The following is a 25,609-nucleotide window of genomic DNA, read 5'->3' as shown; positions in this document are numbered from 1 at the left end:
TACCCGGGCTCTCCGCTCGGCCTCCAGGCGCTGCATGATCAGCAGGGTGTCCACGTCCTCCTCCTCCTCCTCCTCCTCGTCCTCGTCCTTCTGCTTGGACTCCTGCAGCCTCTTCTGGAACTGCCACTCCAGCATGAGCTTCCGCAGCCGGTCGCTCTCCTCGGCGCTGCGGTCCGGCCGGGCCTGCAGCTCCTGGATCTCCTTGCTCAGCATGTCCACGATGTGCAGCTGCTGCTGCTTCTCCAGCTTCTCCCGGGCGTCCCGCTTCCAGGGGTCGGGCGACAGGCTGTCCCCGGAGCCCAGCTCCTCCTTGCTGACGGTCACGTACTGCAGGTCCCGGCGCTCGATCGTGCGGGGCTGCTGCTGCGGCTGCAGCTCCCGAATGACCGTCTCCTGGGGCCGCGGCAGGGACGACGGCTTCTCCGGCTTCACCTGCGCGGCGGGCAGAGGGCCGAGCGGCGCCGGGGCCAGGGGCTGCGCGCGCATCTGGCCCAGCTTCCGCTCCTGCTCCCTGCGCTTCCTCTCCCGCTCCTCCTCCAGGCGCGCCTTCTCCTTCTCGTACCACCGCTGGTGCTCCTCCCGCTTCTTCCGCTCCGCTGCGGCCACCTGGGCGGCCTGGGGTCCTACCTGGCCGGCAGAGGGAGGGGGTGGGAGAGGCAAGTCCATGGGCATCCCCTCAAAATCACTGGCGTAGTGGGCAGGAGGCGGCGGGGGTGGTGGAGGCAGGTCTGCCCGAATGGGCTGGGAGACGGCCACCGGTGCGGCCGGGACGGCTGCCGGCGTCTTCCACCGGCCGGGGCCGCTTTTGGTCAGCGTGGAAGCCGGGGTGACGGACTTGGAGGAATGGTTCAGGTGCTCCTGGCTGGAGGTACTGGACTCCACAGAGGAGCTCTGATTGAGCCACACGTCGCTGTCGGACTTCTGGTCCAGAGCGGAGTCCCCCCGGTGCCGCTCCAGCTGGTAAGCTGTATCTTCCCGAAGCTCCTCCTGGGAGCGAGTGACACGCTGGGGAAGAAAACAGACACCGTCACGTCCGAGCCCAGGCCAGGGAAAGCGGGAAAACCCACAGCCGTCAGCCTCGGAGGCACAACCCTGGAACGGATGAGTGAGTACGCAGAACGGCACCGGGACTGCCCCGAGGCTCACGGTTCTGTGAGGAAACACAGAATCTCCGCACCACAGACCGGAGCCCTCCGGGCCAGTGCCCTCCCGACTGGCCCACAGCGCCCTGGGCTGCCTTAACGGGCCCGGCCACACGGCTCTGGCTTCTGGAGAACAGGCGTGGCCGCCCGTCTCGCGGCACGACAGGCGCCCAGGGCGCCTTCTCTGAGCAGAAGCACGGAGCGTTCCACCCACCCAGGCCACACCTGCGTCTCCACGGGGAGGCCTGGCTTTCTGAGCTCCCGGGCCAGCTCCACACAAGCAGCAAGCACGGGCCCTGCTCCGGGGGGTCTGCCCCATCTTAGGGATTATAAAAACGCCCGTTAACAACCTCTTCCTAACATGGTTCTCCTGACGTTTGAGTACGGCAGAAAAGTCCCTGTTCCCTCAGACCTAACTTCACAAAGGACAACAGTGATGCTCTGAGAAGCCGTGAGCTGCGTCTCAGGGCCGCCGTCCGCAGCCTGCTGGTGGTCACCTGACCCCGTGAGGCCTGGGGGGGCTCGTGGACCCCCGCGTCTCTAACCTGAACTGCAACGCTGCAGTGGTTACTGTCCGTGTGCACGTGAGGCTTGTCCTCGTAGCTCGGCCACTGGCTGTGCGGAGGAGCCGCCCGGTCCTGAGACTTGGAGGCGGGGAAGGTGAAGTACTCGCGGGTGCAGGTCTGTGTAGGGATGGGGTAGGCCTCGGGTCTGGGTGCAGGCAGCGGCTCCTGTGAACACGGCAAGGGCAGAGGACAGCAAGTGGGCCGCGATGCACACAGCGCTGCTTCCACTGAGCTGTTCTCACGTTGAAAAGGTCTTACAAAGAGTATTTACATCACACCCCATGTTAAAAATTCAAAGTGTTGGCCTCTGTACCGTGAATAATGAAAAACATTTACTCCTGCCCAAACCCAGCCATCTAAATCCAGTTTACTTGACCAGTATGCCAAAAATCCAGAGTGGATGCGGCACATTCGGGAGCCATCAACCCCCCAACTGGCGCCTGGCTCCAGTCCTGGCTCCGGCCCGACCTCCTGCCAGTGCTCCCCTGGGAGGCAGCAGGCGAGGCTCCAATGGCTGGTCCATCACCCACACGAGACCCCCAATGAGGTCCCAGCTCCTGGCTCCGCCCGGCCCAGCCCTGGCTGTGCAGGCATCTGAGGAGCGAACCAGCAGATGGAAGAGCTCTGTCTCTCACTTTGTGTATCTTTCATATAAAACTGAAAATAAAAAAGCAGAAAATTTAAAAACTTGGAAAATGTAACCACTGCTAATCTCTCGGGTGAGTATGTGCCTGACAACCCTGACCCTCGAGGGCAAAGCTGGGCAGGACGGCGTCTCTGCCTGACCTCAGCACACAGGTTCCCCGTGGAGACGGACGTGATCTTAGCTGCTGCTCCAGAGGCGGACGTGCCTTTTCCTCCAGGGCTGGGCGGCTGATCTGCTGGAAACAGGAGAAGAAAGTTGAAGCGGAGATTAACAAACCAGGCAGGCACGACCGGGTTTCTGGAGGGCTGTGACCGCGTCCTCCTCACACCGCACTGCCCGTGACAGCTCCGGCTGCTCTCAGGGCACCTACAGCCCCGCGGCTGCTGGCACACACTTCACAGGGCCCCAGTGTCCTGTCTCTGCACCACGTCCCTCGGGGTTCCTTCTCTCAGCCTTTGAAAGTGTGAAAACCACTTCACACCTCCTCTGGGATCTGCGTTCCTGCTGGACGTCAATGTGTTTCTGAATCAAAGCTTCCCCAACTTAGCTTCTGTGTCTGCTAGAAGAATGCTAGCGATGACGCGACCCCTCTTACTTGCAACGTTGGGGCTGGAGCGGTGATCGGCTCTGTTCTTCACCAGTCTGTCGTCACCAGGCAGCTTCTTTGGCTCACTGTACTCCACCCAAGGCATCGGAGGACTTTCAGGAGACCCGTTCTGGGCTGAGTTGTTATAGAGCTCAAAACCTTCACTCTTGGGCCGAGGTTTCCCCGAGCCACGGCGATCTGAAACTGAGATCGGGCAGTCAGCGTCCCCACCTGTGCAGCAACCGACTTCACTCACCTGCAGCATCCGGAATTCCTGACGACTGTTGCTAACGTGAGAAATATGCTAATCTTCCTAAAATACATTGTTTCTATGGAATCTTTAAAAAGCTTTAAAATAAATACACCAAAAATGACAACATTTTATATCACAGGTTATCAGTGGGAAAAACACACGTTCAGTTCATCTCCTCATAAACAGAAACTCTTGTTTTAAGTAAAATGTACTTATTTTAAGAGGCAGAGAGACACAGAGAACAAAAGAATATGGCCCCCTCTGCTGGCTCGTCCCCAGATGCCGGTGCCGGCTAGGGCTGGGCTAGGGCTGGGCGTCAGGGGCACACGCCAGTCTCTCACGCGGGTGGCAGGGACCCGACTGAGCCACCACCTGTCCTCCCAGAGTCTCCGCAGCAGGAAGTCCGAGTTGGGAGCCAGAGCTGGGGCTCACACCCAGGCACTGCGCCGTGACAGGCGGGTGTCCTCGCCACAGCCTGCCTGCCGATCCCAGTGAAGCTCTACGGTCCCCAGGGCGAGCCGCGTCATGAGCCGCACTGGAAGCGGTCACTCGGCTCCCTGCTTTCCGGAGCTCTCTTCCGCTTGCTGACCTGTGCAGCAGTTGCTTCCCTCCTGGACCCCCGACTTAGCCGCGGATTTGCTAACGCCCGTGAACTCGGAGAGCAGACGCAGGGTGCCGCGCGTCAAGGCCGGTGCCGGTGACAGGCCGCGTGGCTTTGCCGGGGCCGCCTGCTGTCTCCGCTCACAGGAGGCCCGGGCGCTCAGACACGCTCCGAGCGCTGCCGGTGCCGACCCTGACCTGTGACGAGGGGGCCCTGCCCAGGCCCCCGGCCGGCGGCTGCCGCGCCCAGCAGGCGTCTCAGGACCAGCGGGAAGGTGCGCGGTGGCGGGAGGAATGCGCCGCGGCTCTCCGCTGCAGCTTCTGCGTCCTTTCAACAAATCCTAAACTTGTCCTGACGTTAAGTTTTTGGTAGAATCTCAAAACCACAGTTCCCAAAAATAAACTACGTAAATCTATGAGCTCTTAAAGAAAGTGAACTGCACAGGAAGATAATCCGGCTTTATCTCAGTACGTGCAGAAACGTAACTGCTCACAAAGCAATGCATGGAAGAGAACTGAACTTACTATCGTTCAAAGACTCGCCTCCCGTCCTGGCCTCACGAGACTGAGCCCACGGACGCCCTCACTACTGTGCTCGCTGGGAGCCACGGGGGGCGGAGTCAGACGGCTCTGGGGGCAGGGAGGAGCAGCTGGTGGATGCTGGGGTGGCCCCGAGGGAACCCCGGCTCCAGGGGGAATATGGAGCACCTTACTCCTGGCCCTCGGCACTGGGACGACCGCCAGTACCTAACTCCACAGACTGTGTGACATTAAAACAGGTCACGGGGCCAGCACTGTGGCTAAGTAGGCTAAGCCTTAGCCTCCGGCACCAGCATCCCATATGGGCACCAGTTTGTGTCCCAGCTGCTCCTCTTCCAGTCCAGCTCTCTGCTGTGGCCTGGGAACTCAGTGGAAGATGGCCCAAGTGCTTGGGCCCTGCACCCACGTGGGAGATGTGGAAGATGCTCCTGGCTCCTGGCTTTGGATCGGCCCAGCTATGGCCATTGCAGCCATCTGGGGAGTAAAGCAGCGAATGACGACCTACCTCTCTGTCTCTCCCTCTTTAACTTGCCTCTCAAATAAATTAAATAAACCCTTTAAACAAAACAAACCCTAAACCAGCCACCAAACACAAGGTACGCGGTGGAGTCAGTAAAAGCCGGTGACCCCAGCGGCGCCCGCCCCGCCCCGCCCCGCCCCGCCCCGCTTACTTCTCTGCATCAAGGGAGACGGCTGGTTGAGGAGGGTCGCCAGGCCGTGGTAGATGGCACCTTGCTTTGCCACTTCAAGTGTCACCACAGAACTCGTCCTCGTCATGAGTTCCGCAGCCCTGGGAAGAGAGCATCATGGAAGGGGAGAGGCTCGGGGCCGTGCTGACAGCCACAGCGCAGGGGCACAGCCGCGGCCCCGCCCGGGTGACACGGCACGCCGAGACTCCAGCAAGGGCCAAGCATCGCTTTTTTTTAAGCTTCAAAGAAGCTGCTGTAGACGAAAATACACATTTCTATTTGTTAACAAGTAACAAGTCAGGAGCACTAAGAGTCCACATTTGAAAATAAACACTAATAAAGGCAAAGTGTCTCAGCACTATTTTCCATTTTCTAATTTCGAGATTTAATAAAAAATATAATCTAAAAATGCTAACACTAAGCTTCTAACAAAGAAGTAAGCCGTACCTTTCCTGAGAGAGTCCGACGAGGCTTCGTCCATCCACGCTGAGGAGCTGGTCCCCTGCAGCCAACCGTCCATCCTGCGCATGTCCAACAGGTGGTGGTGGGGGGAGGCAACGGTAAGTACACAGCCTATATGCACTGGGCCATGCCCCCTGCAGCTAACCGCCCGGCCTGCACACTTCCAGCAGGGGTGTGGGGGGAAGGGGACCTGTCTGCACTGTGCCGTGCCCCCTGAGCTAACCGCCCGGCCTGCACACGTCCAGCAGGGGTGTGGGGGGAAGGGGACTTGTCTGCACTGTGCCATGCCCCCTGCAGCTAACCGCCCGGCCTGCACACGTCCAGCAGGGGTGTGGGGGGAAGGGGACCTGTCTGCACTGTGCCGTGCCCCCTGAGCTAACCGCCCGGCCTGCACACGTCCAGCAGGGGTGTGGGGGGAAGGGGACTTGTCTGCACTGTGCCATGCCCCCTGCAGCTAACCGCCCAGCCTGCACACGTCCAGCAGGGGTGTGGGGGGAAGGGGACCTGTCTGCACTGTGCCGTGCCCCCTGCAGCTAACCGCCCGGCCTGCACACATCCAGCAGGGGTGTGTGTGGGGGGAGACTGTCTGCACTGTGCCATGCCCCCTGCAGCTAAGCATCGGTGGCACCGTGGACCACTCTCCCACAAGGATACTGACCACGTCCACTCTCCCACAAGGATACTGACCACGTCCACTCTCCCACAAGGATACTGACCACTCTCCCACAAGGACACTGACCACGTCCACTCTCTCACAAGGACACTGACCACGTCCACTCTCCCACAAGGACACTGACCACTCTCCCACAAGGATACTGACCACGTCCACTCTCCCACAAGGATACTGACCACGTCCACTCTCCCACAAGGACACTGACCACTCTCCCACAAGGATACTGACCACGTCCACTCTCCCACAAGGATACTGACCACGTCCACTCTCCCACAAGGACACTGACCACTCTCCCACAAGGATACTGACCACGTCCACTCTCCCACAAGGATACTGACCACGTCCGCCGCGCCTCCCTTCACGACAGACTTCACGTAGATTCCCAGTTTGTCCTGGCCGGCGCCCTGGGTAAGAGCAAGGCAGAAACACCACTCTAAACACAGCCAGGAAGAAACACACTGCACAGAGCCCCACAGGACACAGAAAATACAATTCCTAGTTGTACAGGAAAACTAGAAATACAGAAAATACGTTGATAGCATTGGTAAAACTAAAAACAGAAAATGTGTCTATTTTACTTAAAAGGAAAGAATATCTGAAAAACCAGTTATTCAGAACCACCAGGACACAGAGGCAGAGTTCAGGTAACAGTTCTGAACAGCTAAGTACAAGCAGACTACAAGCTGCACACACAACGTTAACAGGAACTGCTTTCACACGTTTAATTCACCCAAAGCAGCTTTTCTGCAGGTCTTGTCCACCACGTCCCTTCACACTCTTGTTCTTTTCATACACACACTCCAGCTCAAATTTTAAAATGGAAAGAAATTTATTGTGGCAAACACAGATAACTATGCAGAAAATATATATTATAAGCCTAAATGAATATTAAAGCAGCAAGACCCCGTCCCCATGGAGTTGTCTTACTATATAAGAATAACGGAACGCTGTGAGCTGTGAGTACTACACACACACACACACACACGTTACAAAAACCGCGACTCCAGGGCCAGTGCTGTGGCACAGCAGGTAAAGCTGCCGCCTGAGATGCTGGCACCCATGCGGTGCCGGTTCAAGTCCTGGCGGCTCCACCTCTTATCCAGCTCCCTACCAATGAACCTGGGAAGTGCAGACAAGATGCCCAAGTCCCTGGCCCCCGCACCCACGTGAGAGACCCGGAAGAAGCTCCTGGCTCCTGGCTCCTGGCCCAGCCTCAGCCGTCACGGGTGAACCAGTGGACGGAAGACCTCTCCCCGCCCCCTCAACCCCGCTTTTGTCTGGAACTCTGCCTTTCAAATAAATGAATACATCTTCTAAAAAGGGCGATTTCGGTAAATCAATTAGAACAAACTTTCTAGGAAACTATTCACATTTTACTCTTAAAACCGACAGTTTACGTTTACAGAGCACCCCTGACCACAGGGCTACTGGCTCCCTTTCTCTGGGAAGGGGGGCGGGGTGGGGGTCACGAATGCTGCAGCCACTGCTTCATGTGCCACCTTCTGGAAACTCACATCCCTTACATTCCAAAAACATCACACAACTTCTTCATTTAACCAAACAACTCCATTTTGGGAAGCTGTGGTTCCATGGCCCACACAGGGTAGAATCAAGGACTTCCGTGGCACCCGACCCCGGACCAGCCCCACTCCCGTGGCACCCGACCCCGGACCAGCCCCACTCCCGTGGCACCCGACCCCGGACCAGCCCCACTCCCGTGGCACCCGACCCCGGACCAGCCCCACTCCCGTGGCACCCGACCCCGGACCAGCCCCACTCCCGTGGCACCCGACCCCGGACCAGCCCCACTCCCGTGGCACCCGACCCCGGACCAGCCCCACTTCTGTGGCACCTGACCCCGGACCAGCCCCACTTCCATGGCATCTGACCCCAGACCACAGTTCTTGCAATCTGCTCAGCCGCATCCACACTTGTCTCCTAGGTGGCCGCCATGCTCCCTGCTCTAACCTCCCACCCAGCCCAAACGTCCAACTACCCGCTAAACACCAGGCAGGCCTCTCCCTTACCTGTTGTGGCTACAACTGAAAACACACACAGACACACACACAGACACACACCTCAATCTAACACAGGATGTTGCTAAACAGAAGGCTAGGAGCAGTGTGGGGAATGGGGTAAGGGCTACATGGGAACTCTTTATATTACTAAATAATTCCTTTTTTTTTTTGTAAACTTATAACTTTACTAAAATCAAACATTAAAACACTGCCACCGTGTGCAGTGCCAGCACCCCATATGGGTGCCGGTTTATATCCCAGCGGTTCTCCGAGCCAGCTCCCTGCTAATGGCCTGGGAAAGCAGCGGCAGAGCATGGCAGACCTGGAAGAAGCTCCTGGGTCCTGGCTCCTGGCTCCTGGCTCCTGGCTTCAGCCCAGTCCAGCCTTGGCTGTCGCAGCCATTTGGGGAGCGATCAGCAGATGGAAGGTCTCTCTCTGCTTCTCCCTTTCTCTGTCATTCTTTCAGATAGTAAATAAATAATTTTTTTTTAAAAAAATTAAAACAAAAACTGCCCAGCACTGCCAACACCCTAGACCCAAGGGCCTTGGATGGCTCCTTCCGCCCTAACTACACAGACACACACACACGCACTCCCTGTCTCTCCTGAACAGTTGGCAAAGCCCGCACACTTTGAAATGTCAAAATAAGAAGTCCGGCGTGCAGGTGGCGCCCCGCGACGTCGCCGAGCCCAGGCTCCCACCTGACTGCATCCAGGCCGGGGCAGCCTCCTTGAGCCTGTGGAGCTAAGGCACAGGAGAGCAAACGATGGCCGAGACGAAACCCCTCCGCCCACCAGCGAGACGGCGCTCCCACAGCTCAGCCGTTGAATCACTCAGCGGTCGGCCACTGAGCGCCTACACTGTCCAGAGCTCTCGGTGGACACCACAGACAGCTTTGCCCCAGCGGGCTTGCACTGCAGGGGCAGCTGTCCAGTGGTCCTTGTGGTCGCGCGCTCTCCGCAAACGCACACGGTCATGTCCTTTTTGGCCGGAGTCCAGGCCACGCTCTCTGTCTGCTTCCCACCTGACTGGCGACCGAACGTCAGAGTCCCAACTGTTCCAGGGAAGGAGCCCACAACACAGCCGCGTGCCATTCTCTTTCGGTTAATGCAACACTGATTTTGCAATTTAAAAATAAAAAGCATCTTTTTAATAACAAAACCAATTACTACCATCTCTAACAAGGAAAGTGTTTACAGCAATACTGGTAATATCCTGGTAACACTGCTATAAAAGAGGAAACAGCAAGTCTGTGCTTCAGACAGGAAGTCTCTCACACACACACACACACACACACACACCCGTCTCTGGTCTGCTTTCCAAGGTCACCGTCAACAAAGACTACGGGGACCCCAGTCACTCAGCCGCCAAGGAAGCCCCCCCGCTCTCGGGACCCACGCCCGCGGTACGCACGCACGCACGCGACAACCTCGGGACGAGCGCCTCTCGGCCGAGAGAGATCAGGCGCGCGAGACCCGGGGAAAGCACACCCGCCCCCCGTGCCTTCGGGGGACCCCAGTCACTCAGCTGCCAAGGAAGCCCCGTGCCTTCGGACCCACAGAGCGGAGCAGAGAGCGTGCCCCGCCCTGCGCTCCACCACGGGGCGCCTTCGCAGCAGCTCAGGGCCCAGGACTTCCTAACCACGCCGCACCTGACACGCTGACGGCAAGTTCCAACTGCAGGCGCCACACGCGCTGCAAGGAGTGTGTCACAGAATGTGGAACCAGACACTTGGCAGGCGACAGAACACTCAGGTGCAACGTGGAATTCAGTAAGTGTGAACTCGGACGCCCAGACAGCCGCCAGCTCTGCCGCGGCGCCCGTGGTGAATCCGAGACGCTCGGCAGGGGGAGGCGGCTCCTCGTGCCAGATCTGCTGGCCTCCCCTGGCCCGTGTCTTGGGAAATCCTCTGTCCTAGAGCACCCCGGCCAGCCTGCGGCAGACACATCGGCCTCCTGGGCCGGGCACGCACGACTCTCACTGCCTTTGTCTTTCTGATGGCCTTGGATGCCGGATCCTCTGCTACTGACCCCAGGCTCCCCTGCCAACCACAGGCCCACACAGCTGGGGAAGACGGCACCTCCTCCTCACGGAGGTGCTGGTGCGGCATCCCCAGCCACCTGGCACAGTCACCACAGCTGCTGGTACAGGTGGCGCCTCCCCCTCCTCCCCTAAGAATTCTGCCTCTGCCGCAGCAGCTTCTGCGGGAGCCTGACCGTGCACTCGGGGGAACCAGCCCCTTATCCAAACCCAGGACCGGCGATCTGCCGCTGCATCGGACAAGTAACACAACTGAGCAGTCTGGAAAGCCAGAGCCCCGCGCATTCCAGTCCACGGCTCCAAACGCGCGGTTCTAGCAGGGACACTCACACCCGTTACCTGCGGGCAGCAGGCCATGGTAAGAGGCAGCATTTAAGGCAGGGGAGCAACTTTCGTCTTGTGTACCCGAAACTTATCTCAATTCCAAGTTACAACTGCTTCCTCTGATCCCAAGCGGACTGAATTTAGAGGTAAGCCTGTTTGTCACACCACGGTTTTCAGAGGAAGACGTGCTTGTGGTCATCAGAGACCTCAAAGCCGGGACCCACCCGAATCCAAAGGCTGTTGGAGGCTGGGTATGAAAACAGTATGATTAAAGGTCAGACAATGTATCACGCAATATGACACTAAAAAAAAATACCATTAGAGAAGGAAGGGGCCTGTCGGAGGCCAGGCACGGTGTCAGTTCTAGAACATTCTAGGGGTGTGCTACATTTTGGCTGGCACCTGGGGCTCCCAGATGTGACCCCAACTCTGCAGGGCAGTGGCACAGCTCCCTGGCAGCCTCACTGCCCTACTCGGACACCCCTCCCACCACCTGTGCCCCGGTCATACCCTAGCCACACATCATCCAAGTACAGTGCTGGCAACCATCTCAGAGAGACAGTCACACATGAGTGACCAGAGTCGACAACAACTAAGGAGTTAGTCGAACCATCTGTATCAAACCAATGTGGGTAGTTACTGTCAATCAGAACACCACAGTCTTCGCCAGGCTTGAACCATGGCCACGGTCTCAGCCTGGTCACGCTGGCCTGGGCTGGCACGCCAGGCGTGCAGCCGAGCTCAGATGCTTTGCTGCATGGCCACTGTGTGTCCAGACACCTGCCGTCCGTGGGGCCGTGAACCCCTGTGTATCTGGAGTTCTCACACTCCCCACCCACTTCACCTACACCCAGACAAGAATGTCATAACCAGGACAAGAAACTGCAGGAGGTATTAAACCACGTTTTAAGGTCAGATTTCTAAGCAACAATGTACAATCTCATCGAGCCTGGTCAGAATGAATCATCTCCAGCTCCTGTTTCTCTCTCTCACTCACACACATACACACACACACACTCACACATGCTCACACACACACACACGCTCACTCACACATACACACACACACTCACGCTCACTCTCACATACACACACTCAGTCACACTCATATACACGCTCACATGCTCTCACACTCACACACACACTCACAGTCATACTCACACACTCACACATGCTCACACACATACTCAGTCACACTCATGCATGCTCACACGCTCTCACACACTCACACATGCTCACTCTCACACTCACACACTCTCACACAGTCACACTCACACATGCTCACTCACACACACAGAGTCACACACACTCACACACGCTCACTCTCACACCCACACACACAGTCCCCAGACCCCTGCTGCTGGGTGTTGTGTGCAGCCAGTCACTGACAGCCATAGCGAGCAGTGACCCAGGGCCAGCCAGAGGCACGAAGAAAACGACGCAGGGGACGCTGCGGAAGGGCCCTGCACGCTCTGAAACGGTGCCGGCCCACTAGCAGCCACCCAGCCACGGGGGCCACAGAGCAGCTGGGCTGAGAAGTCGACCTGGGAAACATCCAGACGGCAGACCAGCACACACACTGGCGTCCCAGTCCTCACTTTTTTACTATGTGCTGAAATAACAACTTGGATATACTGGGCAAAACAAAACATTATTAACGTTAATTTCACCGGTTTCTTTTCACTGTAGCTAGCAGAAAGTTAAAATTATTTACGTGGCTCACAGTATGTTTCTAAAACAGCACTGCTCTTAAACGTATGTACCAGCAGCCACAGGTACTAGCTATAAATTTATAATTATGCAGAAAATTGGGCAAAAACAGGATCTCATCACATCTATCAGCTAACCTTACACACCTTGAACTCAAACCATGAGTACGACATAACAGGCGTGTGAATACAAGGATCGTCACCCTAAAAACACCTGAACCGATGACTGAAAGCTATCGCTGCGTGTTGGTCTGTTAGAGCACGCATGACCCTCAGGTCAACCAGTGCCCACCTAACAATTCCTTTAAAAACAACAGGGCAGGGGGTTCTTTTAGAAAGCAGTTCCACATCCCAAAGGCATCGAGCTGCACACATCATACACCCGGAGACAGAAGTGCGCCTTCAGCATCAAACACACAGGAGCAACACGCGGAGACAGAGTGCGCCTTCAGCATCAAACACAGGGAGCAACACCCAGAGACAGAAAAGTGCGCCTTCAGCATCAAACACAGGGAGCAACACCCGGAGACAGAAAAGTGTGCCTTCAGCATCAAACACAGGGAGCAACACCCAGAGACAGAAAAGTGCACCTTCAGCATCAAACACACGGGAGCAACACCCGGAGACAGAAAAGTGCACCTTCAGCATCAAACACACGGGAGCAACACCCGGAGACAGAAGTGCGCCTTCGGCATCAAACACACGGGAGCAACACCCGGAGACAGAAAAGTGTGCCTTCAGCATCAAACACAGGGAGCAACACCCGGAGACAGAAGTGTGCCTTCAGCATCAAACACAGGGAGCAACACGCGGAGACAGAAGTGTGCCTTCAGCATCAAACACACGGGAGCAACACGCAGAGACAGAAGTGTGCCTTCAGCATCAAACACAGGGAGCAACACCCGGAGACAGAAGTGCGCCTTCAGCATCAAACACACGGGAGCAACACCCGGAGACAGAAGTGTGCCTTCAGCATCAAACACAGGGAGCAACACCCGGAGACAGAGTGCGCCTTCAGCATCAAACACAGGGAGCAACACCCGGAGACAGAAGTGTGCCTTCAGCATCAAACACAGGGAGCAACACCCGGAGACAGAAGTGTGCCTTCAGCATCAAACACAGGGAGCAACACCCGGAGACAGAGTGCGCCTTCAGCATCAAACACACGGGAGCAACACCCGGAGACAGAAGTGCGCCTTCAGCATCAAACACACGGGAGCAACACCCGGAGACAGAAGTGCGCCTTCAGCATCAAACACACGGAGCAACACGCCTGGCGCAGGAGCCCTGACCGCCACGTTTAGCCCCTGTGCCTTCATGATTGCCGATGTCAGACGACGATGTCAAATGTACCATTAGCAGGTACAGCAAAACAAAGTCAGGAGATCTGGACCCCGAGTCCTTAATACGAAACACAACCATCACCACCCGCTTCTCAAGGACATCCTGAGAGGTGGCACAGGTGAGGGCCGGGGAGAGCAGGGCGGGCAGACAGGCAGAGACAAGAGGCAGAAGCAAGCGGTATCCAAAATTCACCCGCGAGACCACGGCAGGAGGAGAAACCAAAGTGAGCAGAAAGGTGACCACGGCAGAGCTGACGCAGCCGCCAGGCACCTACGGACCTGCTGAGATGGCCACAGGCAGCTCCGTGCTCTCCGTGCATCCAGCACCCGCTCCTGCAGCCTCCCCACACCCTCAGACATTCCAGCAGCAGCCTGTGGGAGTGTGGTGTGATGAGCAGCATGAAAACATCATTAAAAAACAATCCAAAAAAAAAAAGAGTGGGAGGAAGAACGTGGCGCTGGCCCGGCAGCGTGAATGCCGCCCCATTGTTCTCAGGTCTGGAAGCGGCCAACGTCCGTCAGGGCCAGGAGCAATTCCAGAAGCAGGCGCACCCGCCACAGCCCGGCCGCGGCCGCCTGCTCAGCGCCTCTCCCCTCTGAGCAGAACGAGCTGCTCTGACTCGCCATCAACAGCCACACTCGGGCTTTCAAATGCTCCCAAGTGCTCTCTTGTTGGTAGGAACTGGCTCAGTTTTGAAAGAATCAGTTGCAAAATGTGTTCCCTACACACAAGTCTACCTTAGCAAGCCTGAAAGGGGCGGTGCGTTACCCAGCAGGGCAGGGGGTGCGTGGACTCCAGCTCCAGCTGGTCCTCACCGACCCTCTGCGGTGTCTGACCCCTGCATTTCACCTGGCCACACCTGGCCACAGCGTGAAGGGAGGAACCTGACAGGGGACACACGGCAGGAGGGACGGAGCCCGAGACCATGGTGCGGGACCTGCGGGGGTGACCCGAGCTCGGGGAGGAGGCGAGGCCGCGCCCAGTGGCATCTGTGCGAACTCCGCCTTCTGTGGGGACCAGGCAGGGAGGCAGGGCTGGCAGTCTGTGTTCCTGTCACGTAATTTCATTAATGTGGCTGAATTTGGTATTTCAGGCACTCCAAGAAAGCGGCACGTAGGCTATAACCGGAAAGCAGACCCTGTTATATAATCTGCTACGTTGTCTCTGGCATACAAACAAAAAGCGTTGTTTTCAAACTCATCAGAAAAGCCACGGAGCAGTTTCGCAACAGACAACCAGACGGGAAGACGCGCCCGCAGCAGCTCAGAACGGCAGCTGCCCAGGGCACTCGTGGCTGACTGCAGGCAGCCCAGGACGTCCGACTCCCTCGACGGCGTGGTGAGACCATCAGGGCACACAAGGCCCCCACAGCACTGACCCCAGCCTGAGGAGCCACGCCGCCCGCGGCAGGAGCTGCAGCGGTAAACGCCGCCTTCACCCCTCACCGCTAAGGCCCGGGAATCGTGTGTTTTCAGCTTTTAAAGCTGAGGATGATTTAAAGATTTAAAACCAGCACTCAAAGAGCATAAACTAAGACCATGTTTAAGATGGTGCCCTCCATTTTAAAATGAAATAGTAAAATACCCCAAGTACTTGTAAAATTGCCATTTTTAAACAAATCACATTTTAGAGGAAGTTTATATGAAAACCGCGCAATGTGGCCAGAAGCACTGCACACCGGGGGTCCGTGTGCACATCCTCATCAGAGTACACAGCGACAGCTCCCACCCCTCCAAGCCACCGACCACGGCGGAGCCGAGCAGGGTGACACGATGCGGCTTCCGTGGGAGCCGTGCGTTTTCACGAAGCGTAAGCATCTCCAGCACAAACAGAGAGCAGCACACGTGGGCGTGCGGCTGCCGCGTGAACACGTTAGCTCTCGCCTGGCTGAGACGGGCCTGTGGGAGGGGACGCGCTCCCTCGGGCGGCGGCGCCCCGCGGGGACTCACCACGGGCTCTCTCCTCCCCACGACGGAGAACCACGTCTCCATCCCCGGAGCCGAAGCGCAGCGCTCTCCTCTCAGCCCTCGGCAGCGGCCGACGCAGCCCCGAGCTCGACGCTAGGACGCAGCGTGGACGGCACTGACCGGCCAAGCTGGAACCACGCACTCTCAGACCCTGACGTAAGCAGCCCGCTCAGACTTTCAGTCACCCGGTACCTCATTAAACTTTAAAAGGAGCTGCAGAAATAAAGTGAATTGTTGATATTTAAAAAACCCAAATTAAACAGGAAGCATCACGCTGTCCCACAGACAAGCAGAAAGTAGCACGCTACACTTCCCCCAAAGCCCTATTTTAAAGAGTAAACTGCATACCACACGGCCTCCAAATCATCTGGATTTCATAAAACCTAACCACCACGTGGAAGGCGAGTCAGGAACTTAACATCAAAACACGGCTCAGGGCTGCCGCAGCTGAGCCACACGCCAATTAAAACGGCAAAGGACAGGGCCGAAGCCCAAGCCGACACTGCAGAGAGCAGCAGCAGCACACCACGGGACCTGCAAGCGTGCACACGGGAGGGGTCCACCTCGCACCTGCGGCTGCGGGGGCTACGCCACCCCTGCAACCCAAAGGCAAGGAGTGGAGGCTTTGCCTGACGGAGCCACGGCGGAGCCCCGTGTGCCGCTGGAGGTCAACTGCCCCAGGGACTCGAAAGTGAGTCGGCTCTGCCACGGTACCTGGGGCAGGCCTGCACACACAGTGACCGCTGGCACACACGGGACGAGCGCACCCTGCCAGGGGGACGGGTGCACTAAGCAAACAGGCGCGCAGGTCAGCCGGACTCCTCGTCCCACGTCAGGCAGACTGTGACCCTTGAAGACGGCTCCTCAACAGGCGTCTTCTCCGAGTCAGGTCCCTGACAGCGTCCTGGGCTGACCCCGGAACGCTGTCATCGCTCCGACCTGAGCCCCACGTCCCCCATCCACGAGGCGCGTTCCACTTACCTTCACAGCCATCTCAACCCTACAGACCCTGTCTCCAGCACAGGCCACCTCCTCGGCTGCTCCAGACAGACCAGGGCTCACTGCGAGAGTTTCCAATTCATTAACTCATCTGAGAACTCATTCAATAAATATGCAACAGCACCCACGGTGATGCTGAAACTCCCAGAGTAAACAGACAACGCCCTGCCCTGCAGGGCCTGTGTTCCCACCGCGCCCTGCACAGGCCTGCCGCTGGCTGACTCTGGGCCACCGCCGTCCTCCCTGGAACACAGCTCCCTGCTGGGAATCCCGAGTGCTCCACACAGCAGCAGGGGTAAGCGTCAAGCCACACTCTGGGGGCAGGTGTTTGACATCCCACATCATCCGGTCCTGGCTCTGCCCCCGCAGCACGCCCCCTGCTAGCGCGCACCTGGGAGGCAGCACCTGGGTCCGTGCCACCCTCCCAGGAAGCCCTGGAGTTCGTGGCTCAGCCTGGTCCACCTCTGGCTGCTGCAGGCAGCCGGGGAATGAACACCAGATGGGACACTTATCTGTCTCCCAGATTCTCAATTAAATACCAGTTTCTAAAAATTGCACTGTGAGCATTTTTGCCTCACCCTAACGAGGACAAGGCTCAGCTCTGCCAAGCCCCACCTCCAAGGCCACCAAGTCACCAGCGCCCGTTTTGGAAATGCTCTTACCGAACGAGTCACGCTCAGCTCCGCCAACTGTCTCAGCCGGCCTCACGCAGACCGAGCGGCTGCGCTGCACGACCCACCCTGGCCCCACACAGCCCCACGAGGCTCAGAGCTACGCACGTGGCGCCACCCCCACCCCGGATGGCCCTCTCCTATGTGTCCTTCCTTCCTGCTGTAGCTACAGAGCCGCGTGCTCAGCATCCCTCACTGCCCTCCGTGCCACCAGCTCCCAGCACTCGGCGGACAGGGCTGGCCGTGCCCTCCGGACAGCGAGGGCTTTGTGCAGTCAGCTGGCCGCCTGGCACCCTGGTGTCCCGTGGGGGGAGAAGCTGACCGGCTGAAACGGCTTCACGAGAACCCAGCCTCTGCGTGGCTCGCTGCTCTCGGCTTGGAACTGCGTCTGGACTCCCCTTCACACCACTCGCTTGTCTCCCGCTCTAAGTGTATACACACTACTCACTCGGGGCAAACGTGGAAAGAGCAGAGACGAGGACCAAAACAAGAATCACCCACGGACAGGGAGGACCCGGCCTCCCTGTGTTGGCGATCTGGGGGCACAGCCCCTCTCCCTGCCTGGGCGGGGCCGGCCTCTCCAGGCACGCTGCTGTGGGAGTGCCCAGTTCTATGGGGCTCAGGGGCCTCATTCTCCTCTCCCCAGGGACCCTGTGGTGAGTGGGCTTCACGCGTGACTTGGGAGGAATGGAAGAGAGACCGCATTTAAGCTGGGCTCTGTGTGGCTGCGACGTCAGCCGTGCCCCTGCTGGCTCTGTCTGACGTCTGACTCGGCGGCTGCTACGCTCATTGTCCTCCTGCTGCAATCCCATTCCCACCTGCAAATCCTAGTAAGATGACGTCCCAGCTTTTCCAGCACATCTTTCCCATTCTCTCTCAGAAACAAGAAAACCACAGACTGAAAGGCCACACCACGGAGAACTGCACTGTATTTTAAACCAGGCCCTCAAATGCTCTTCTGAAGTACACACGGCTTTAACAATTGGCCCCTTCCTTCGTCGTATACTATCCTAACCCCGGTAAGCCTAACGAGAGCCCAGTGGGACAAGGCCCGGCACTGAAGCCCACCCTGCGGCTCCCGGTGGCAGCAGGCGCAGGTCCCCGCCTGGGCCGCAGACGTTCCTCCGGCTCCCGGCACCCGAGACACACTCTCCTGCCGCGTTCTGTGGTGTGGCCCGGAGAGGGGCCTGCCTCTCTCCAGGGCGGCCTCTGCGGGAGCCAGAGGGCACACAGCAGCTCAGGGCTGCAGGCCCCACGGAAGCCGAGTGACCAACGGGGCTGTGGGTGCGAGAGGTGACCAGGAGAGCTATGGCTGGCAGCACGGGTGCTGCAGGTGGTCCAAGGCCAGGTTCGTAGAAGGCACAGCTCTCTGGTGACCAGTCCTGCTCCGGCACGGCCCCCCTCCATTCTGACTCCTAGTCCATGTTCCCTCCCACCCAGGGCCATGGACAGGCAGTGCCTTCCCGTGGGACTCCCCAGGGAGCGGCTCTGCGGCTGTGGGGGTGACGCTGCCCCTGACATGCCTGGGAAACACAGGGCTGGAGCCGCACCCTTTCCTCTGGCTGCTGGCCAGCGCTGCTGCAACGGCTGAACAAAGGCGGACTGTGGCTCTGCGCTCGGCACCCTGTCCTCACTGTCCACCTGCCCCGGCAGCCAGCCAAGGACATGGGTCAACAGTCACAAACAACAGCGGCCACACGACATCAGAGGGGTGAGGGGGCGCCCGGCGGACCCTCCCTGCTGTGGGTAACACTGGTTCCTTCACGTGCCAGAGAGAAGGCCCGAAGCCCCGAGAGGCCACACTGGATCCACACAAGACAAGTCACACTGATGAGGCAGCCCCTCCCACGCTGCTCCGGCCTCCAGCAGGAGGTATCTGATGCAGGATTAACATGCAGTCGAGCTTCAACGCTCCCTGTGCGTCTGAGTGCGGCAGAGTAAGTTCTGACCCTAGTAAGTGTTCATTTCCAGCATCCCCAGGGCTCGGAGCAATGGGCTCCCGGAATCACAGAAGCCTGGAACCTCTGCGGGAATTCTGCACTGCGAGATGGGGACACGGGAACCAAGCCTGCGGCCACCACAGGTAACCCCACGTGAGTCAGAGCTGAGCCTCAGCGGCAGCCCCGCCCACAGCACCCCACACCTGCAGCCCCAGGTGCTTCTACAGCCCCAAGGGAAGGTCCTGCCGTGTCAGTGCCATCACTCCCTTGCCACTCCCCAACCTCACTGCACTGCTGTCCAGACAAGGAGCAAACTCCTCCGCCTATGGGCGCTCGGCTCAGACCCTGCTCACGGGGTCACTGCCACCTACCACAGACCTCCCTGTGCCCGTCTCCAATCTCTCAGGTTCCAAGGACTAGCTGAAATCCCACTTCTCTGAGCAAAGCTCCATGGTAAGTTATTTACACTAGATCTCTAAAAAAATATATAGAAAAGATTTATTTATGGGGCCAGTGTTGTGGCACAGCAGCTAAAGCCACCACCCGAGAAGCCAGCACCCCACCTGGATGCCAGTTCCAGTCCTAGCTGTTCTCCTTCCAATCCAGCTCCATGGTAATGGCCTGGGAAAGCAGGAGATGGCCCAAGTCTTTGGGCCCCTGCACCCACGTGGGAGACCTAAATGAAGCTCCCGGTTCGATCTGGCCCAGTCCTGGCCCAGTCCTGGCCGTCACAGCCATCTGGAGAGTGAACCAGAAGATAAAGTCCCTCTCCCTCTCCGTTTCCGTCTCTCTGTAACTCTTATAAATAAGTAATAAATAAATAAATCTTTTTTAAAAAGAAATCACATTTGCCCCATTGGAAATACCTATGATTCCCCAAGCTAAAATTCATTACAAGCAAACATTCTTGAGAATCAACCTAGCCGGAGAGCACTGTGAATAAATAACTCCCAAGAGTCACAATACTAACTTCTTTCAACTCAAGAAAAGATGCGTGTGGTTTTAAACACTCTGCCATGAACTGCAAGGTGGAGGGAGGGTGGCCCAGCGGTCAGCACCCGAGGACAGGGCCAGGGTCAACAGCACAGTTTTCAATTGAAAAACAGCCCTTAAACTAAGTTCTTAAACAAGAACTTAACTCACGACGCCAGCATCTGGCAGAGGCGAAGACACTCCATCCCACACCCACTGGGCGGCAACGCCCGGACGCCAGGACCCAGGTCCGCCCCCAGCTAGGCCCCAGAGTCCTCTCCACGTGCTGACCGAGCTGTGCCTGTCAGTGCTGTCTGCTGGGCACCACTGCTCCCTCGCTGGCCCGAGAGCACACGTCCCTCCCCAAAGACAGGACGGAGCCCACGCCTTACGGCGGGCAGCAGGGCACTGACCAGCTCTGAGCCAGGCACTGACCAGCTGACCCAGGCACTGACCAGCTCTGAGCCAGGCACTGACCAGCTCTGAGCCAGGCACTGACCAGCTGAGCCAGGCACTGACCAGCTCTGAGCCAGGACTCGAGGCCGGCCGAGCGCAGCGCCACCACCATTGCTCCTACCTTTGCCGCCACAATGCTCAGGCCCATTCCATTCTGCTTTTTCAAGGTCACAGTGATGATTTCCGGTTCTTTCCTCAGAGGCTGAGCCTAAAAGATAACCACAGAGGTGACTCCCTGACAGCAACAGCAGGGCCGCACACACCGCGCGGCTCCCGGTCTGCTCAGGCCCAGGGCAGGGCCGCACACACCGCGCGGCTCCCGGTCTGTTCAGGCCCAGGGCAGGGCCGCACACACCGCGCGACCCCTGGCCTGCTCAGGCCCAGGGCAGGGCTGCACACACCGCGCGACCCTTGGCCTGCTCAGGCCCAGGGCAGGGCTGCACACACCGCGCGGCTCCCGGTCTGCTCAGGCCGCAGAGTGGAGACACCAGATGTTCTTCAGTGCTGATCTGAAAACCCAATCACGACTCCAGTCTCGAAGACAAATCCAATCATCAGTGCTCTGAGAACTTATTTTTTAAATAAAAGTATTTGGTTTTGTCTGTTTTTGTTGTTGTTGTTTGTTCTTAGAATTATTTTATTTATTTGAACAACAGAGTTACAAAGAGAAGTAGAAGGGCCGGCGCCGTGGCTCACTTGGTTAATCCTCTGCCTGCAGCGCTGGCATCCCATATGGGCACTGGGTTCTAGTCCCGGTCGGGGCGCCGGATTCTGTCCCGGTTGCCCCTCTTCTAGGCCAGCTCTCTGCTGTGGCCCGGGAGTGCAGTGGAGGATGGCCCAGGTGCTTGGGCCCTGCACCCGCATGGGAGACCAGGAGGAAGCACCTGGCTCCTGGCTCCGGATCAGCACAGCGCTGGCTGTAGCAGCCATTTGGGGGGTGAACCAATGGAAGACCTTTCTCTCTGTCTATATCTCTACCTATCAAATAAAGAAAGAAACAAACAAACAAATAAAAAGAGTAGAGCCAGAGAGAGAGGTCTTCCATCTGTTGGTTCACTCTCCAATTGACCACAACAGCCAGAGCTGAGCTGATCTGAAGCCGGGAGCCAGGAGCTTCCTCCGAGTCTCCCTCAGGGGTGCAGTGGCCCAAGGAGCTGAGCCAACTTCCCAGGCCATAGCAGAGAGCTGGATGGGAAGAGGAGCAGCTGGGACACGAACTGGCGCCCATATGGGATGCCGGCACTGCAGGTGGCACCTTTAACCCGCTGCACCACAGTGCCGGCCCCAGAACTTAACTTAGGACACAAGCACCTGACACAGCGCTGAAGACGCCATTTGCGTTGAAGGCACCCCACATCGGAAGGCCTGGGTTCGAGTCCCAGCTCCACGCCTGAGTCCAGCTTCCTGCCAGCGTACATCCCGGAGGCAGTGCTGACGGCCCAAGCACTGGGCCACCACGCGTGGGAGCCCCGATGGTGGTCCCAGCTGCTGCAGGCACTTCCACAACGGGCCAGAGGATGGGAAGCTTCTGTCTGCCTGCCCTGTTTTATACCAAGAGGAACTTTGAGCTTATTTGAGACAGCCTCCAGGAGCCAAAGACAGTGCTAACGCCGGCGGAAACGGCAGCAGTCACAGACAGAGCTGCTCAGGGAGCGCGTGCGGTCCCGGGAGCTCTGTGAGGTGGGGAGCGAGCCTGCAGCGGGGCAGGCCAGGCCTCCAGCAAGCTCGGACAATGACAAGGAAGTGCGATGAGCCACCGTCAGCCAGGGCAGCTCAGCTAACTGCCCACACGAGCCTGGAGGCGCCCACTCCACGGTGCTAAGGACGGGGAAGCAAAGCAAGGCCGCAGAAAACACACTTGGAGAACGAGAGAACCTGGTGGCTTCAGACAGCCACGACCTCTGACCTGAGAATACACCCGAGAGACAAAGAATCACTGTGCGTCTGAGGTGTGTCTTCTATGCAGCCCACACAGCACTGCTGCCGGGGTGGGCATTTGCCGAGTGGCGAGGGGAGCACCTGGGCCACCGCGTGCCACACTGCACTGCCCGGGCTCAGGTCCAGCTCTGCCCACGCCAGCTCCCTGCCAATGTCCCTGGGAGGCAGCAGTGAGGACTCCCGTGGCTGCGCACCTGCCACCCTCGGGGGATCTGGACAGAGCTCCGAACACCTGGCTTCCACGTGGCCCAGCCCCAGCTGCTGCCGGCCTCTGGGGAGTGAGCCAGCAGATGGAAGCCTTCTCTGTCTCTGTCTCTCTGTCACATAAATTTTAAAAATAAAGTTGTTACTATTTTCTTTTTTTTATTTTTGACAGGCAGAGTGGACAGTGAGAGAGACAGAGAGAAAGGTCTTCCTTTGCCGTTGGTTCACCCCCCAATGGCCGCTGCAGCCGGCGCACCGCGCTGATCCAAAGCCAGGAGCCAGGTGCTTCTCCTGGTCTCCCATGCGGGTGCAGGGCCCAAGCACTTGGGCCATCCTCCACTGCACTCCCTGGCCACAGCAGAGAGCTGGCCTGGAAGAGGGGCATCCGGGACAGGATCGGTGCCCCGACCGAGACTAGAACCTGGTGTGCCGGCGCCGCAAGGCGGAGGATTAGCCTGTTAAGCCGCGGCGCCGGACACTAAAGTTGTTACTATCACTCGGGACCTGACAAGCAGCTGCCAGTGAGGTCACAAGAGGGGACTGCAGACATGTCCACTTGATCAGAGAGCTACGATGCTGTGTCTGGGGCAGCAGAGCCATCATCATTTAACTCAACCTCTGGAGATGCTCAGTGTGTGTCCAAAGCAAAAGTGTGCAAGGAGGCCAAAATACACAGCTTTGGATTTGGCGAGGAGCACCCTCGGCTGTGGCACTGTGGCACAGCGAGCTAAGCGGTCGCTGCAATGCTGTCATTCCACATCACAGCAGCAGGCCGAGTGCTGGCTGCTCCGTTGCCAATGCGGCTCCCTGCGAATACGCCAGGGGAAACAGCGAAGATGGCACGAATCCTTGGGGCTGTCACCCACACAGGACACTGAGATGGGAGCTCCTAGCTCCTGGCTTTGTACTGGCCCAGCTGCTGCAGCAATTTGGGGGGTGAATGAGCAGACGGATCTAACTCTGCCTTTCAAATAAATTAAAAATTTCCCTAGAATGTATGAAACCAGAAAAAGATACAAAATATTAGTAAATGATTTAACATATATTTAAGATAAGCTTATGAAATAAAAATACTTCTATAGGGGCCAGCACTGTGGCGCAGCGAGTTAACGCCCCAGCCTGCACTGCCGGCATCCCATATGGGCGCCAATTCTAGTCCTGGTTGCTCCTCTTCCCACCCAGCTCTCTGCTATGACCTGGGAAAGCAGTAGAAGATGGCCCAAGTCCTTGGGCCTCTGCACCCACGTGGGAAACCCAGAAGAAGCTCCTGGCTCCTGGCTTCAGATTGGTGCAGCTCCAGGCATTGTGGCCATCTGGGAGTGAACCAGCAGATGGAAGACCTCTCTCTCTCTCTCTCTCTCTCTACCTCTCTCTGTAACTCTTTCAAATAAATAAAAAATAAATCTTAAACAAATACTTCTATAATAAAATCTGTTAAAGTTTCCTTATTAATGTTTGTAAAATGTTTCTTAACATCAAGCCTGTACCAGAAAGAGCACAAACTGTTTTAAAAAGCACTGCTTACAGGCCAAACCTCACTGATATCCGTGAGAAAAATACACAGGCTCGGTACAAAGCATGGTTTTCCAGTTTTCTAACAAAACCGGGTTTCTAGCCATCAGAGCGCGTCAGATCCTGCGGAGAGAAGGAACGTCTCCCCCGGCCACCTCCCGAAGCCCTCACAGCCCGCACAATACTTGCCAGCTCCATGTTCTCACGCGCAAGGTAACTTCCGTAGTCCACACCTTCGAAATAGATGGTCCACGTGCCCGGCGAGCGCGCGTGAGGGATCAGCCTGCAGAACCCTAGGGAGGAAACGGCGAGTCACGCACCCAGGCAGCGTCCAGCAAGAGGAGTCCTCAGTGGTCTGAACGCCTCCCGACAGCGTTTCCTCACGCTCAGCCTTTACGCCCTCGGAAACATGGCCTAGCGGACGCAAAGCTGTTCCTGCGGTGGCCCAGGGCATTCAGCACAAGGAGCAACGCTCGTCCTCGCTCCCAGGGGAAACCACTATGCTGCTTTGCGGCTGCTGTTGATGCGACTGGACCGGGAGACCCTCAATGACACCCAGGAAGGAAGGCGGGCGGGCGCTGGCCAGGGACACCGCAGGGCCGCCCGCCTGCCCCACCCCAGCGCGGGGAAGGGACTCATGTCCACCTGCCGCCTGGACAGGAGTTCCGAAGTCAGCCAGTCCCTTCTCATCACGTGGTCCAAATTTTCTTGTAGGTTCACTCATTCAAATTTCTTGCAAATAAACTTCAGAATCATTCCACAATGTTCTAGAGAAATCTCTGGGGTCTTCATCAGAGCCCAGTGAAACCTGTCACAAGAGAGCCTTCCCACGCAAGGTGCGTCACTCTCAGTCAAACCTGCACCGGCAGTCTCTGACAAAGCGGTGTCACCCAGACCTAGCGTGAGCACCCTGGGCGGCAACCTGCTCCACACAGCCCTCCCACGGGAACGATGGATGGGCTGGCCTGGGCGCCCTGCGCGCCGGCCCAGGAGGCCTCATCCACTGCTGACTGCACGTCCTGGAGACTTACCAGGTTTGCTTGTGGAACAAGGAAAAGGAGATGTCAAAAAACGTATTGTTAACGCAAGGACACAGAAGTGGTTTTACTGTTTCGGTTCGCTCTCACTCAAATATGATCTACAGCTTGGTTCTCACCCACGTTTCGGAGGATCACAACCTGACCATGACTTTGAGGCCAACAACGTCAGCCACGGCGCTGGCTTCCTCAGTGGAGGAATGCTGGCCCCAGAGCAGGTGTGCGTGCAGACTGGTTCCACAGCCTCCTCTCACACAGCTCCATTGTCCTGAAACAAAGGACTACTCAGCCCACGAAGAACTGAGCAAGAACCAGGAGCAC

General features: G+C 57.7%; 1 protein-coding gene across 2 annotated transcripts in view; it reads right to left on the bottom strand.

The window, feature by feature from the left end:
• AFDN (afadin, adherens junction formation factor) overlaps positions 1 to 25,609 on the bottom strand; it is a 146,968-nt gene that overhangs the window by 18,963 nt on the left and 102,396 nt on the right. For both annotated transcript variants that reach the window (XM_062187033.1, XM_062187034.1), the window contains exons 21-29: positions 24,441 to 24,544; positions 20,719 to 20,805; positions 6,496 to 6,561; positions 5,470 to 5,543; positions 5,005 to 5,123; positions 2,950 to 3,144; positions 2,495 to 2,586; positions 1,688 to 1,873; positions 4 to 1,005 (exon numbers count right to left, since the gene is read on the bottom strand). In XM_062187033.1, the coding sequence (XP_062043017.1) occupies positions 4 to 1,005; positions 1,688 to 1,873; positions 2,495 to 2,586; positions 2,950 to 3,144; positions 5,005 to 5,123; positions 5,470 to 5,543; positions 6,496 to 6,561; positions 20,719 to 20,805; positions 24,441 to 24,544 (1,925 nt within the window). The remainder of the gene's footprint in view (positions 1 to 3; positions 1,006 to 1,687; positions 1,874 to 2,494; positions 2,587 to 2,949; positions 3,145 to 5,004; positions 5,124 to 5,469; positions 5,544 to 6,495; positions 6,562 to 20,718; positions 20,806 to 24,440; positions 24,545 to 25,609) is intronic.

This window comes from Lepus europaeus, chromosome 3 (assembly GCF_033115175.1).
Source record: "Lepus europaeus isolate LE1 chromosome 3, mLepTim1.pri, whole genome shotgun sequence".
Classification (NCBI taxonomy): domain Eukaryota; kingdom Metazoa; phylum Chordata; class Mammalia; order Lagomorpha; family Leporidae; genus Lepus; species Lepus europaeus.
This window is presented reverse-complemented; position numbering and strand designations above follow the sequence as displayed.